The 16,168-nt window shown below is 34.7% G+C and overlaps 1 protein-coding gene across 23 annotated transcripts in view; it reads left to right on the top strand.

Annotated features, from left to right (window-relative positions):
• The window catches only part of TRIP12 (thyroid hormone receptor interactor 12), a 149,538-nt gene that overhangs the window by 110,591 nt on the left and 22,779 nt on the right, over window positions 1-16,168 (top strand). For 16 of the 23 annotated variants that reach the window (XM_036253463.1, XM_036253479.1, XM_036253474.1 and 13 more), the window contains 14 exons: window positions 79-307; window positions 616-734; window positions 3,344-3,551; window positions 5,809-5,909; window positions 6,348-6,519; window positions 7,642-7,783; window positions 8,699-8,890; window positions 10,748-10,899; window positions 12,268-12,440; window positions 12,802-12,875; window positions 12,957-13,156; window positions 13,776-13,903; window positions 15,189-15,340; window positions 16,018-16,160. In XM_036253463.1, the coding sequence (XP_036109356.1) occupies window positions 79-307; window positions 616-734; window positions 3,344-3,551; window positions 5,809-5,909; window positions 6,348-6,519; window positions 7,642-7,783; window positions 8,699-8,890; window positions 10,748-10,899; window positions 12,268-12,440; window positions 12,802-12,875; window positions 12,957-13,156; window positions 13,776-13,903; window positions 15,189-15,340; window positions 16,018-16,160 (2,185 nt within the window). The remainder of the gene's footprint in view (window positions 1-78; window positions 308-615; window positions 735-3,343; window positions 3,552-5,808; window positions 5,910-6,347; window positions 6,520-7,641; window positions 7,784-8,698; window positions 8,891-10,747; window positions 10,900-12,267; window positions 12,441-12,801; window positions 12,876-12,956; window positions 13,157-13,775; window positions 13,904-15,188; window positions 15,341-16,017; window positions 16,161-16,168) is intronic. The other 7 variants (XM_036253483.1, XM_036253481.1, XM_036253477.1 and 4 more) reach the window with 1 other exon arrangement.

Genomic DNA, 16,168 nt, shown 5'->3' with positions numbered 1-16,168 from the left:
TGGTTATGTCAGGTTCAATGCTTTATATTATTTATTTCTGAAATCTGTAACTTTAGGATTGTACATTTTTTATAACAGGTGGATATTCAGAGTTAAAGAAGGATGATGCTCGAGCACAGCTTATGAAAGAGGATCCGGAACTGGCTAAGTCTTTTATTAAGACATTATTTGGTGTTCTTTATGAAGTGTATAGTTCCTCAGCAGGACCTGCGGTCAGACATAAGTGCCTTAGAGCAATTCTTAGGATAATTTATTTTGCTGATGCCGAACTTCTGAAGGACGTCCTGAAAAATCATGCTGTTTCAAGGTGTGTTCATGAAAATAGTGAAGATATTTTAGAAATTGAAATCTCTGCAAGTAATTTCAGAATCTTAAAATAATATGTAATATAGAAAAATATGCATAGAACAATGTATTTGGAGTATCTTGAGCCCTTTGTTTTATATTTACACACACTGTGATAATAACAAAAGTTGAGCTTTTAAGAAAAGTTTTGTTTTTTTAGTAGACTGGTTTCATAATTAAAATATTTGTTCTCAAATTCAAAATAGTATGATAAAAAGTAATTATCAAATTCAGACAGATGTTATATATACAAATGCTTTCTTTTTTTAGTCACATTGCTTCCATGCTATCAAGTCAAGACCTGAAGATAGTGGTTGGAGCCCTTCAGATGGCAGAAATCTTAATGCAGAAGTTACCTGATATTTTTAGTGTTTACTTCAGAAGAGAAGGTAATGTCATTTATGATTAATCTTTCAGTCTAGTATTTCAATAGAAGTGTAGTTTTAACAACACACTGTTAATTTTTTAAAATTTTCTAGAAAGAGAGAAAGGGAGAGAGATAGAAACATTGATGTGAGAGAGAAACATTGATTGGCTACCTCCTGCTTGCCCCCTACTGGGGATTGAGCCCACAACTCGGGCATGTGCCCTGACCAGGAATCAAACCCAGATGTCTCAGTCCATGGGACGACTCTCAGTCCACTGAGCCACAGTGTTTGGGCAAACTGTTACTTTTTATTTAAGATATTTTCAGGCCTATAGCTCAAGTACATATCATGTGTCTGTTTTAAATCAATACAGGTTATGTGCAGTTCATTGTCTGTTGATGAACACTTGGTAAATTTCACTGACTTAAATGTTTATGGACCAGAAGCAATCACTGACTTTTCTTTTCATATTGATAATATACAGCTGCCAGAAAGATTCCTTGAGGTCACTTTCTTTCCCAGTGAATCCCATAAGTAGATCAGAACAGTTGTAAAGGGATTATTTCATACTTCATTGTGTATCAGGGGTGGGGAACCTTTTTTCTGCCAAGGTCCGTTTGGATATTTATAACATCATTTGTGGGCCTTACAAAATTCTCAACTTAAAAATTAGCCTGCTATATTTGGTCAGGCTAATGTGGTAAGGCATGTGATGTTAGGTGGTATTGATTTTATGGGCTTTATACGGCCCTTGGGCTAGATATTCCACACCCCTGGGTAGATAATGGAATATTTTAAAGCCTTGGAATCTTCAGAATGCAGTTAGTCCAGTCCTCCAATTTGAGGAATTTGAATGTTGAAATCAGCCCGTGAGACATGATTCTTTTCCATTCTCTTTTTGAAGACCTCAAAGATGAAGCTGTGTCCCTCTTTCAGGTGTTTTATCCTTTTAAAATCTGCCAGGATACTCAAAGAAGTCAATTCTCATCAACAAAAATCTCCTGATGGGTCTTTTGGTCTTGTGAGGGGATAGGAAATAATGGTGTTTTCCCCTCAAGTAATCTTTAACTTTGTCTTTCACCTTACTAACAATCTGGTTCTTTCTGCATGTGACCTATTTTCCATTTTTTGACCACCTTTCTTATGCTGGATTTGTATTTCTTTACATCTTCAGAATGCAGTAGACATGCTAGTGTAATAGTGTTGAATGAAAAGAGATTTTCACCATTTATTATAATTTCTGTTCCAATAATAATGGGTTTTTCAAAAAAAAGTCCAGTACTACATATTTACATGAAATAGAAGACAAACTTGCTCCACTTCCCAGAGATAACAACTATGGTTAGCAAACCAGGTGTATATATGAATAGATGTTTTCTGTGTTCACATAAACATTTGGTATGTGGTTTTGTTTTTAGCTGTAGGCTATCCTGTATTTTGCGTTCTGCATTGTGTTTTTGGTATTCTGTTTTTTGTTTTTTTTTTCACGTTTCTGATTTGGAAGTGTATCAGAATCAGTCCTTTTTTCCAGAGTGATTTTTGGTTTACTTTGATAGGATCAATTAGGCCATCACATTAAATTTTCTTCCCCCAACAGTAAATACATCATGAAGTTTATTGGGGAATCTTGATTGCTTCTAGTACTTTGCATTTGGCTAGGTCCACTATTCTTTGAGGTTTCACTTATATGTCACTTATTTCTGAAGATCTTGCTTTTCTTCTGTTAGATCCTCCTACTCTATGCTCCAGCAGAAGCATATTTTTTCTCTCATATGCAATTCACTCCTGTTTGTATTATCTTGAAAATTGTGTCTTTTCCCCTAGTCAGTAAGTGCCCTGAGTTCACTTTTTATATCCACGGCCATGACTGTATCTTCAGTACCCAGCACATAGTCTAGCATATGATTGCCACAAATATTTGTGGAATGAATGGCCTGAAGTTTGAATTCATTTGGACTTTTTTTTTTAAAGAATCTGATAGAAAGTTTTGGACTCCTCCCCAGAAAAATGTGAATGTGTAAATATGCACTAACGTGAATTCAGACACACACCATTGCATACAATTTGATATTTCTTAGACCATCCCCCATGTACATCCTCCCATGATCCTTGCCAATATAACCTCTGCTTTGTAAGTTACTGTTTAGCTTTCCTGTACACTTCCAAGGTTGTGAAAATCACCACCCTTCTATAGCTGGTCTTCTCTTTTTGGCAGCAGTGTTATTGAAATCTTGTCTCATTGTAGCATTTGAATTTAATGATTATAGTTCTTGACTCCCTTTCTAATCAAGCCCCACAGGTGCACTGGTTTCTGTAACTGATTATTGTTTTTATAGTGGGCATTTTAAATTTGTAGTAGGACTTTACTTTGTGACCCTATTAAATTTCCTATGGTTGGGTTTTGAATATTAGAAGACATTAAATATACATATCTTTCTTTAATTTTGAATTTGCCTACTACTTTTCTAAAAGAAGTCAAGTTGAAAATCCTCGCACCTAAAATTTTTCCCGTTTGCCAGATATTTTTATTTATTTATTCCATATAAATCAGTGATGGCATTGGGATTTAATAATGGCGGGGAGGTAGTCCTGATTAAAACTGACTCATTTTAATCCCTATCACTACATAGGTGTAATGCATCAAGTAAAACACTTAGCAGAATCAGAGTCTTTGTTGACAAGTCCACCAAAGGCATGTACGAATGGGTCAGGATCCTTGGGGTCCACGACGTCTGTTAGCAGTGGAACAGCCACAGCTGCCACTAACGCTGCGGCCGACTTGGGATCCCCCAGCTTGCAACACAGCAGAGATGATTCTTTAGATCTGAGCCCTCAAGGGTAAGTTGGAGTTGTGTGGTGATGTCTGTGTTCTTTGACTTTAATTCTGCCTTGGTGACCGACACTCACATGGAGTAATATATATATTATGGAGAGTGCACATTTTATATTTTTTTATCTGTATTTTGTTAGATGTTTAATGGGAATGGGAAGAAAAGTGAACATTTGCTGTAAACCTGTTGTAGTAAACCATGCTTGGTAATTACAAGAGATACATGGTCCACTTCTATTGCTATACAAGGAAACTAAGGCTCAGAGAAGTTCAATGACTTGCACAGTGTCACACACTTATTTTACAGATTGGAGGGTTGAGCCCTCATTTCTGATTCCATAATCTTAATTATTTACTCTGATACATACCAGGTTTGAGACAACTAGAACAGGTGTGCTAAATGTATTAAAAATTAGAATATCTAGAATATGAAGGGCAAAAAATTCTGATTTCCCATTCTCTAATTGGCAAATGGGAACTTTGCTCTTCATAAAGGATAAAGGGAGTTCTTCATTATAGAAAATTCTCTGCTTGCACCTCTATCTGTTTATAATTCCTTTTTTTGTACTGTCCTACTGAGACCATTACCAGATTCTTATATTGGTTTCCATTTTACTGTGTTGATACAAATCACACTCTAAAAGTGTTTTTGTTTCTTTGATGTTAGAAACTTATTATTGCTGTATGATTGGTGATGAACCAAACTCAGTTCTGAAATTTGGAATGTTTCCAGGGTGTAATACTCCTTTTTTATTCCTTTTCAGCTGAAAAGTAGGCCTTGCTAAAATATATAACTGTGGTCTAAAAATTTAATCTTGTAAAATCAAGGTAACAATGTCCTGTGAAACTAGCCAGGTCAGGATTCCAGCTGCTTTTGGTGCCACCTGGTGGCAGTTGTCTACTCGAGCTTAAATATGAATTTTGGCAGTTCTGGTACTTGGGACACAGACTAGGGCACAGTTGCTGTCACTTTAGGAAGCAGCTGAGTTTAGGTGGTACCCATGTTATGGGCCCAGTTTAAGGAGATTGGGCCTGGAGAGTACTGGGGACCCTCTACAATTCCTGTTCTCAAGTTGGAATCATCTTCTATTCTCCCTCAAAGCCTTGCCTGCCTCTCTACTTCTTCCCAACCCCACTCCCTTCCCCTAGCTACTGCAATAAGCCTTAAAATTATGCAGGGTTTTACCATATAGCACAGGCATAGTGCCTAAGATAGCATAGGTATTTGGTGAAATATTTTGCATGTCAGACAAATGCAGTATTTCTGAGCCATTTATTAAGTTAAGGAATTAGACTTGATTGTTATAGGTTCTAACAGTTGATTAATTCTAAAGAAAGAGGAACGAATGTTTCTCTTAAAATAGTTTTTCTTTTAATATGATTTCAAATATAAAGTTCAAAAAAATTTGTAAAGGGGAAGTTGTTCAATTATATTAAGTTTATTCTTTGTCATTTCACTTGTCCTGTATCGTTTTCAACGGACATGGTGGATGTTGGAAGAGATTTTAATTTTTTCAATTTTATTTGGGCCACAGACCAACTGAACTTGAAAACTTTTCATCTTTTCTCTCTCGTGTAGCTTTATTATTTCCAAGAATCTATTGATATTTCAAAACGTTTCTAGTGTTGTTAAGAATAGTGAAAATAACACTCAAATTCTACATGTGTTCTATTTAACATATTCTAATTCAAAACAGGTTATTCACACTAGCACTTTCTAGACTTGTTTGTAGGTAATTGTTTTAAAAAATTACTGAAGTATTTGTAAATGTATTCATTTAGAATGTTATTGCCATTGTACACCACAAAATTCTTTGGGTAATATTAGAAAGTATTTTGATAATATTACCATTCAGTGCCATGTACTTGTCATTTTGGTTAGGAAAGAAATACTCAGATTTAATATGCCCTTTTTCTAGTTTATGATTGCACAGTTCTTTTAATATTGGTTCTTTGCATTGTACACTTTTTTATGTACTTTTCTCTATGTCCTACATTGTGACACAGGATTAGTCAGATAGTCTGTTTTATTTTGAGTATATAGTCAAACAGCTAGCTATTTTCTGAACTAATCATTTTCTGTGTCATACACCTTTAGAACATGACAGGCACAGATTCGGCATTAAGTAATCATGAATGAAAGATACCCTGTTATGGCAATATTTTATAACTCCCGGTTTCTGCCATTTTAGCTTGCTTTTCCATGAATGATGATAATAAATTGTGGTAATTGCTAAACTTATCCCATATTTTCCCATGTGATAGTCGATTAAGTGATGTTCTAAAGAGAAAACGACTGCCAAAACGAGGGCCAAGAAGGCCAAAGTATTCACCTCCAAGAGATGATGACAAAGTAGACAATCAAGGTAATTCTTTTGATGAAACTATGGAGAGCTAAAGGGGAGATGGTAGCAGTTAAAGATATGTACTTCATTAAAACTGCTGATAGTTTTGAAGTCTCCTGAATACCCAGTGTTATTAATTCTTTCGGCTAATTAACCTATTAAGAATGGGAATCTCATCCTGGCCGGGTAGGTCAGTTGGTTAGAGCATAGTCCAGATATGCCAAGGTTGCAGGTTCAATCCCCGGTCAGGGCACATAACAAGAATCAGCCAATGAATGCATAAATCAATGTTCTCTCTCTCTCTCTCTTTTTCCCTCTCTCATCTCACCCTCCCTCTCTCCCTCTCCCTCTTTCCCTCCTCTAAAATAAAAATATAAGAGAATGGGAATCTTAAATTCAGTTGGTTTTTAATCAATTATTCTAAAATTATTTAATTATCATTCTCTCTTCTTTTCATAGCTAAAAGCCCCACCACTACTCAGTCACCTAAATCTTCTTTCCTGGCAAGCTTGAATCCAAAAACGTGGGGAAGGTTAAGCGCACAGTCCAACAGCAACATTGAACCAGCACGAACTGCAGGAGTTAGTGGTCTTGCGAGGACCGCCTCAAAGGACACCATATCCAATAATAGGTGAAGTGGGGAAGATCTGTATTCTATTCTTAGAGTTAAACAACAGCACATGTATGGAGATGAATCTTGGACACAGATCTTTTAATTTGTGCTCATAGTTCAGGGATGCAGTAGATTCTCAATTTTTAAACCCTATGCCTGGCTTTGTCTTGAGTTCCAGTCTTACATTTTAAAACTCCTATTGACATCTAGCTGCTGGGAGTCATGTATGTTCAAAACCAAACAAATTATGTTCCCCATGGAACCTGTTTCTCAGTTTCGTTCTAGACATGGTAAAACTGGTATTTTTAAATGAGTACATGCACATACTTTTATGATACCCTTTCTCTCCTCTTCACAGTGGAACTTAAGGATCTTAGCCTAGAGGCTTTTTTAGGAACTTAGAAAACTACCAGCTAACCTGTTTTACATCAGTTTATGGCTTTTGAAAATTATTTCTTCAAAATCCTTGAGAATTGTTTTGGGGGTTTTTTGGCTCTGGATATAGCATACCAACAAAGGATTACTTCCTCTGCAAATAAGAAATGTAAAAATATCAAACATCGTTGGAAAAACAAACAGGCTCTTTCTGTTTGGTTGATTGGTTTGGTTGGTAGTTTTTCTGAATTTCAGTTAGTAAAAATAATAGAACAAATATATTTCTGAAGCCATTAGAATTTGTAATTTAGACAACAAGGTCTCAATTGTCATAGTTAATCATGTACCTAACCAGGTACTTGTTTCTGGTCTATAGTTCTTCACTTCAGTTCTCCAGGCAGCACAAGTAAAGGAGAACAATGCAGATATGTCTGTACCTTAGAAAATAGTCCTGTAAAATTGCTTTCAGTTGAATGCCTAGGAAACTGCTGCCTTGTAGAGTTTCAGGAAGTTAAAACTTTTGTTTACTCTTCCTTCAGTGATCTGAGATGTTTTTAAGCACATGTATATTTTCCCTAGGTACATCTTAGCCCATTTTCAAAATGAAACTTAATATGGTTAATGTGGAGTCTGAATATATTAGTGTAGAAGCATAGGCCAAAAGAGGTTTTATATGTAGCACATACTTGCCTGTGGTCAGAAGTTATAATTTAAATCCTTTCTCTGTACACTGAGACTTTAATACCTCCTTTTTCCTTCTTGCAGAGAAAAAATTAAAGGTTGGATTAAGGAGCAGGCACATAAATTTGTTGAGCGTTATTTCAGTTCAGAGAACATGGATGGAAGCAACCCTGCACTGAATGTCCTTCAGAGACTTTGTGCTGCAACTGAACAACTCAACCTCCAGGTATTATATCTGGTTCATCCTGCTGGCCCTTTTCAGATCTTCCAGCGCTCTGTCTTGCTGTTTTTTTCTTGATGACTAACTTTTCATGGATTTAACTCTTGTAGATAAAAGTTTTAGCCAGATATGTGCTTTTAGCACTGACATTTCTTTAACTTGTCCCTTGACATTCATGCTTCATTATTTTATGGTTAATATACTAAAAATCTTATCTTTGACTTTTTTCCTTGACATCCCATGTCTCTTGACAAATGACGAGACTTTGGAAATGTGTCTCAAGTACATCTCCAAGTCCTCTTTCGCTACAAGTGTTAGAGTTGATAGGACCCTTCTTAATCCCTCTCTACCTGCGTTCTAATAGTAGTTGGAGAGGGTAGAGGTTTATTAAGCTTTTTATATTTCATTTGATTCTTCATCTTTTTACTTTTTTCATATACCTTAAGCAATTTGAGTAGTACATGTTTTTTAAGAAATTGTCCATTTCATTTAGATTTTAAATATATTAATATAAAGCTGTACCTTGTATTTTATTTCTTCATTATATTGTAGCTCTTTATTTCTTAATTTGTATTCTCATCCTCTGGGTTTTTTGTTTGCTTGTTTTTTAAATAAACTACATCAGTTGAATTGTGAAGGTTTTTTTTTTATGTTATTATGAACACTGATTTTTCATTATGAAATATTTAACCTTTTGTGATTGTGTGTGTAAGATGAACACTGATTTTTCATTATGAAATATTTAACCTTTTGTGATTGTGTGTGTAAGATCATATTTTCCAAGGATTTACCAAGAGGGCACTTTGCCCTCCCTTTTTTAAAAGATATTGAGAATGCATTCAATTTTATTTGGGGAATATAAATTGTGCATTCAGTAAGGGCTGTTGCAATTAATACAGAAATATTGTTCCTAACTTTCAGGTGGATGGTGGAGCTGAGTGCCTTGTAGAAATCCGTAGCATAGTCTCAGAGTCAGATGTTTCATCATTTGAAATCCAACATAGTGGATTTGTGAAGCAGCTGTTACTGTATTTGACATCTAAAAGTGAAAAGGATGCTGTGACCAGAGAGATCAGATTAAAGAGATTTCTTCATGTATTTTTTTCTTCTCCAGTAAGTTATCTAATAATGCTTGTGTATATCGTATTATAAGAACCATTGTTCACTAATGTATTTTTCACCCCAATAGTAATTTCTAGTAGGTTTTGGTTAAGATATTGAGGTAAAATTTCTGGCTTGCGTATACACAGTTGGATTCCTTGTGTGTAAGGAATTCTTTTATATATCAAGTAAACAGTAAAACAACAAAATGGTGATTTAATGAAGCCAATGCCAAAGTTGCCATGGTCATTGTAGCTTGAGTCTATGTTTTTTCTGTAGGACAACTTATCAGTGGTAGTCTCTCTTCTGTGAATGTATTTTATTCTCAGTATTTGTTTCCAAACGTATTGGAGATATGTCTGTCTGTGTGTGTTTGTGTGTATGGAAAGACAATAGACATAGTGTAGCTATAGCCATAAGATAAGTAGATGTATATATTTCCATTTTGTATATAAAACATAGCAGATGCTTCTTGATTTAACATGGGGTTATATTCCAATAAACCCATTATAAGTTGAAAATATCTTAAGTCAAAAATGTATTTAATATATCATCGCTCCACCTACCGAACATCATAGTTTAGCGTACCCTACCTTAAATGTGCTCAGAACAATATCCCCCAAACACTGGCAACAGAGTATGCTGTGGAGGATCGGTTGCTGACCCTTGTCATCGTGTGCCTGACTGGGAGCTGAAGCTTGCCGTGGCTGCCCAGCCTCATAAGAGTATCATAGCACATGTAAATTCAAAGTAGTTGCTACTAAATTCACATCACTATCGCACCATTGTAAAGTTGAAAAATCGTAAGTCAAACCATCTTAAGTTTAGTCATATGTGGCCAGTGTGGCTCAGTGGATTGAGCATCTTCCCATGGACTGAGAGGTCCCGGTTTGATTCTCGGTCAGGGCATGGCATATGCCTAGGTTGTGGGCTTGATCCCCAGTAGGGGCATGCAGGAGGCAGCAATTGATGTTTCTCTCTCCCATTGATGTTTCTAGCTCTCTCCCTTCCTCTCTCTCTAAACAATCAATTTTAAAAAGGTACTAAGGACTTTTAAGGCCAGAATTCAGAATGCCTCCCCTTTTTTTACCCTCAGTGGCTGAGAGTAAGAGAATAACTACTCTTGGACACTTGATTTTACACTACTTGTTTACAGCTGCTTAAGACAAGGCAGCTCTAAGGAAGTTTTCTCTCTGGCTCATCTGTGTAGTAGGGCCAAGGATAAGTCTCCTGTGTATGTTAGTGAAACTTCTTCATCATGCCTTTCAAGTGTTTGTGGGCATTTGAGTATTGCTTATGTTATTTTAATTTGTGGGGCTATTTGAACCACAGTTACTTATTAGAGAGTCATTAATGTGTGGCAATATTGGATGTACCTTTCTCCCATACTTAAGGTTATATACTGGTGTCATCTCTTACCTAAAACTCCTTAGGGCTTTGTGGGTTTCAAAAGTTCTACAATACAACGTGTAAACCATATACTACCTGACATCCCCAGTAACTTCTAAATATCACTCCATGTACATTAAATATTTTTGTGGAAAAACATATGAATATTTCTACTAAATAAAGGTAAGTAAAGATTGAAGATAGCCTCATCTCTGTCTGAGTCAGATTTTGCCACCAAATGAGCTGTGTTTTCAAGCTTTTGGACTTAGAAATTATGAATAAGGGACTGTTGGCTTATACAAAAAGAGCATCTTTATTGAAATAATTTATTTGGAAACATTGCTCCAACGAATTCATCAAAAAGATAAAAGAATAGATGAATGATTTTCTTTTGTAAAACTGCCTATTAAAGTTTCTTGTTGAAGAGTGTTCCCTTTTCAAGTGGCCTTGTTTAACCTATTCATTTATTTATAACTGTAGCTTCCTGGAGAAGAGCCCATTGGAAGAGTAGAACCAGTGGGTAATGCACCTTTGTTGGCATTAGTTCACAAGATGAACAACTGCCTCAGCCAGATGGAACAGTTTCCAGTCAAAGTGCACGACTTCCCCAGTGGAAATGGGACAGGAGGCAGGTAAGGATCTTTGCCTTAGTGTGCCCTTGCCCTTGGACTCTGCTTAATTAATCTTGTTGAGGTAAAGTGGTAACGTCTTTATCTGCCTGAAGAATGTTTAGCTATAATTACTGAAGAAATTGAATAATCTGAAGAGTAAATTAAATACTGTTTATCTTTAAAATCACACCATTTCTTAAACATGATGTTTAAAAGTATATAACCCAGTGACTGTTGGTAACATATAATTTATTTTCCTTAAATTGACATACTTTAATATATAAAGCTTTTCTTCAAGAATTTTGTAGATATGGAAAATAAAACATATACATTCTGTGCAGTGATGTAATTTCATATGTGATGTAAATGCTTATTTGTATTGTGATGGATTTTAACAAATAAGTGTTTATTTTGAAGTTTGGCTGTTTTAATAAAACTTTTATTTTTCAATAATATAGTAGTAGTTTTGTAGGACTCATGAGGTGCTATAGAAATAATTTATTGTAGGAGTTTACTGTTTTATTTTATATAAACTTAACAAGCTTCCTAGAATAACTATTACGACTAGAAGCCTGGAAAATAAGAAGTTATTTTTTTAGGTTTAGTTTTATGATATACAATCTGATGTGTTTTTAAAACATTCAAAATTTTGATTGAATTAAAACAATATGCATCTTAGATAAAGTGATCCATGTGGACTAGGTTTTTTTCCTACTTTTATGTAAAGTATGGTATTCAGTTTTGAAATTTTATTTAAAGTATAGTATTCAGTTTTGATCATTATATTATACTGGAGTATTTTATAAAATGAGGGGACATTTTCCTCTATGCTGAGAAAACCATGAAGCTTTTCATTTTTATCCAAATTTATGTAAATATGTTTACATATGTATGTATCAATATAATGAAATATTCTTTTCCATACCCCTGTTTGCATGCTTTATGGAACCTTATATATAACCATATTTTAAACTCGTCTGTATCTTACTCCTGCCAGCCCTTTTCTGAAATGAGCAGTTAAATAGCCTTACCAAGTTTAGACTCATGTAGCTATTAAACTGCTTCATTCAGAAGAATATAGCAACATTTGTACACCTGAAACTAATATAAGTTGTGTGCCAACAATTTAAAAAATGTTTAAATACAAAGTAAATTTTAAACATAAGTTTTAAAGTAATTTTATAGCAGTAATCATTTTATTTGTCATTTTATAATAACTTTTACTAAATTACTTGAATTGCTGGCTTGCTAAATTACTTGAATCACTGTTAAGTGCTTATTTTGTGCCTTAGGAAAATGCAGAGTTTGTACTATCTTGCTTTTATTTGAATTAATGTATGTTGATTTTGAAAATAATAGAATAACTTTTTTTCATAAATTATCTTGGAGCTTTTCTCTTAACAGAGGATCACAGGCTTTAAAGTTTTTCAATACACACCAGTTAAAATGCCAGTTACAGAGACATCCAGACTGTGCAAATGTGAAGCAGTGGAAGGGTGGACCTGTCAAGATTGACCCCCTGGCTTTGGTACAAGCTATCGAGAGATACCTTGTAGTTAGAGGTACTCTTTATAATATATATTGTGTGTGTATATGTACATTTGGGATGAAATTATATTAAGGAGTATATAAATTATTTCCGTTTCTGGGAACAAACATCAGGAACTTGTGTTCCCGTCATTTATTTTATGCGTAGTATGTAGAAATGTGTTCAACATTGTAGGAGTTGACTATTTATTTGGGTGATGAGTTCATTTTTCTTGTTGGAATATAGTGAAATGATGGCATTTTGTATTTGATACTTAGATCTTTCTGCTTTGTAAAACAGTGTTTTTTCTAAGACTGTTAGCTTAAATAGTATATCAAGCTTTTCTTTGCTGTGTAAAATTTGCTAGGAATTGAACAGCCTTCTTGGGTTCTTAGGGTATGGAAGAGTAAGAGAAGATGATGAAGACAGTGATGATGATGGCTCCGATGAGGAAATAGACGAGTCTCTGGTAAGGTATTATTCCCACCAAGTTGTCATGTATAATGTTCAGGGCCTACAGGTTAAATAGATTTTGTTTTGCTTTATTCAGGCTGCTCAGTTCTTAAATTCAGGAAATGTAAGACACAGGCTACAATTTTACATTGGAGAACATTTGCTACCGTATAACATGACTGTGTATCAGGCAGTACGGCAGTTCAGTATACAGGCTGAAGATGAAAGGGAATCCACAGATGATGAGAGTAATCCTCTAGGAAGAGCTGGTATTTGGACGAAGACTCATACAATATGGTAAATCTCAAAATGATTTCGTTTGGCTTTCTACCAACTTTGACATTATTCATGTGTTTTGGAGTTGATATGAATGGCTGACTTGCATAAGGAGAGGGGAGCCTAAATCCTACATTTCATTATTAGAAGCCACCTATTTTATCTTGTGTGTGAGTGCCATTCATGTACACACGTGTATACGTTTATCTTCCTCATTAAGTCAACTAGATACAAAATATGTATTTTGGGGTATAATTATAGTTATATATCTACTTTTCTAGATTCATTTCAGATCTTTAAATAAGACAAACATGTCTTTGTAAGATGATATCCCTTTAGGTATTAGGAATTTGGCATCTCTGAATCCTCAGAAGCATTTGGATGCAACTTCCTGTCTTGTATGTGAATGTCTGCTACTTACATTTAAAGAGGGCCGTTCTTCTCAGAACTTCTAGGATGGTGTTCTCTTCTAGGAAGCAGTACCATTGGTAATTTTCTGAATCTGTGAGTAGGGAGAGAGAGGCTATATCTCAGAGAGTTCTCTGGTAACTCTGGTATCTGTGGCTTGCACTTTGGCCTTGTAGAATAACTTACAATTATAAAATCTGCTTTTGGTTTACCTATACCCCTGTCACTTTAGGTACAAACCCGTGAGAGAGGATGAAGAAAGTAATAAAGATTGTGTTGGTGGTAAAAGAGGAAGAGCCCAAACAGCTCCAACAAAAACTTCCCCTAGAAATGCAAAAAAGCACGATGAGTTATGGCATGGTAAGTTGGAATCTGAATTGCCATAGGCCAGTATCTTCATTCCTTCTTGGTTTTAAAGGAGTGATTTATTTGTATCTAGTGTAGTAAAATCTTTGTATATAATTTAGAAAAAAGTGAAATTACTACCAATGTTTGACTGCTTTTAATTGAACCCTTCACTTTAATGTCTAGAAAGTGAAAAATTAAGTATGTGCAAAATTAAATTTGGAAAGAAAATTGGAAAACTTTTATATTCTTTTCATGGAGAACTCATGTTTGTATGAAGGCTAGAACACATTCATTAAGAGAACACATTCATTAAGAGAACACATTCACTAAAGAAGAAACTGATCATTGGCATATTGGCCCTTAATTTTTATTGTCATTCATTATGGCAGTGTAATCTAATAATGTAGAAGGAATAAAAAATTTTGCCAGGTAATATAGTGACCAACAGATTGTAATAGCATCTGCCAAATTACTTCTTGTGCAATATTTTCTTCTAGTCTAATTTTGCTGGTTTCCTTCCCTTCTTTTTTATAAGATGTAATAATGCCTTAGCATTAGTTTGCATTATCATTTCGTGGGGACTTCCTTTATTAGGGATTTCCAAACACTGGTGTCAGTTGATGAAATTTTCTCAGGTTCACAGAAATAAGGGCAATTGTTAGGAGTTTTTTTCATAAAGCTAAGTTTTTTTTTTTAAGTGTTTTTATTTTAAAATGTTTGTTTCTATGTTTTTGGTGGTTAAAATTGCCTTTATGCAATGATAATGTTGTGATTTTTAATTTTTTTGCTCAGTAAAAGCAAATGGCAACAGTCTCAATCCCTCAATTTTTATTTTCATGCTACTACTTGGTGAAATATAAGAACAAAAGAATCACAATTCTTACTTGGAAACTATCAAAACCTATCCTGTCCTAAGCCTTGTATTTTCTAACCAAATCTGAAATGTACAGGAAATTTCTAAAACAGTGAATTTAAATTTAGACATTTTGTCTTTATTCCTCTCTGGATATTTTATTGTTAGCTATTCTATCTTATATAAAGGAGAAATGCAAATGAGTTAGTTTTTCTCCTTTTTAATGTTTATTTGGGTATGGAAGGGAAAGTATAAATTTCATAAGCCTGGATGAGTTATGTATAAGATTCAAAAAATGTTCAAGCTATCAATACTCTATTAATAAGATGTCAAGCATTAAATCTTAATTTATAGGTACTGTTTTAGGCATAGGATGACAATGTTTCCATTAGCTTAACCTTTTGAACTTTGATCCCCACTTAACTTTGATCTTTTGCCCTCTAGATGGAGTGTGCCCATCAGTATCAAATCCTTTAGAAGTTTACCTCATACCCACACCACCTGAAAATATAACTTTTGAAGACCCATCATTAGATGTGATTCTTCTTTTAAGAGTTTTACATGCCATCAGTCGATACTGGTATTACTTGTATGATGTGAGTATTGTTGCAGTTTTCCGTGATATGTTATTCATTATTTGTTATCTCATAGTTTCTGTCTAGTGATTTATGAATTTCCTGCTGTACTGGAAACAGAAACAGTGACTCAGCTAAATGCAGGGATCCTGGCCCAGTGAATACAATGTACTTCCTCAGCAGGGATTTCTCTCCGTTTTTTTTTTCCTGGCCTGGTTTTTGGATTCGTTCTGTTGGCAGACTTGTAAAATATTCTCTAGCTGTAAATTTGTTAAATTAAGCTACAGCGTGAAATTGAATATAACTTTATTTATAGTTAACATTGTTTAGGTACATTTAACCCAGAGATCATTTATCTAAGTTAAGGTGTAAAGTGAAGAATTGGGTGAAAGTTGATTGCAGTTTTTGATATTTATATAATGTAGGGAAGAATGAAGGAGTTGGTCTTGCATGAAACATTAGCTCCACCGTCAGGGATTGAGCCAGTACTCATGGCATGTGGGTGTTGGGGTGTGTCAGCTGTGCATTGTAGAAATTGTCATTTGGGTTGGGACACAACAATGAGAAGCTGTATATTGTATTTTGGAAACCAAGTGAAATATAGGTACTTTGTATACATATTTGGGGATAAAGGAAGAGATAGTGAATATAATTCTGATGTTTTACTACATGTAGACTTTTTCTTTAACATTTTACAGAATGCAATGTGCAAGGAGATTATTCCAACTAGTGAATTTAATAACAGTAAGTTGACAGCAAAAGCAAATAGGCAGCTTCAAGATCCTTTAGTAATCATGACAGGAAACATCCCAACATGGCTTACTGAATTAGGAAAAACTTGGTAAGACT

The sequence above is a fragment of the Molossus molossus genome, unplaced genomic scaffold, assembly GCF_014108415.1.
Source record: "Molossus molossus isolate mMolMol1 unplaced genomic scaffold, mMolMol1.p scaffold_m16_p_11, whole genome shotgun sequence".
NCBI classification, from domain to species: domain Eukaryota; kingdom Metazoa; phylum Chordata; class Mammalia; order Chiroptera; family Molossidae; genus Molossus; species Molossus molossus.
This window is presented reverse-complemented; position numbering and strand designations above follow the sequence as displayed.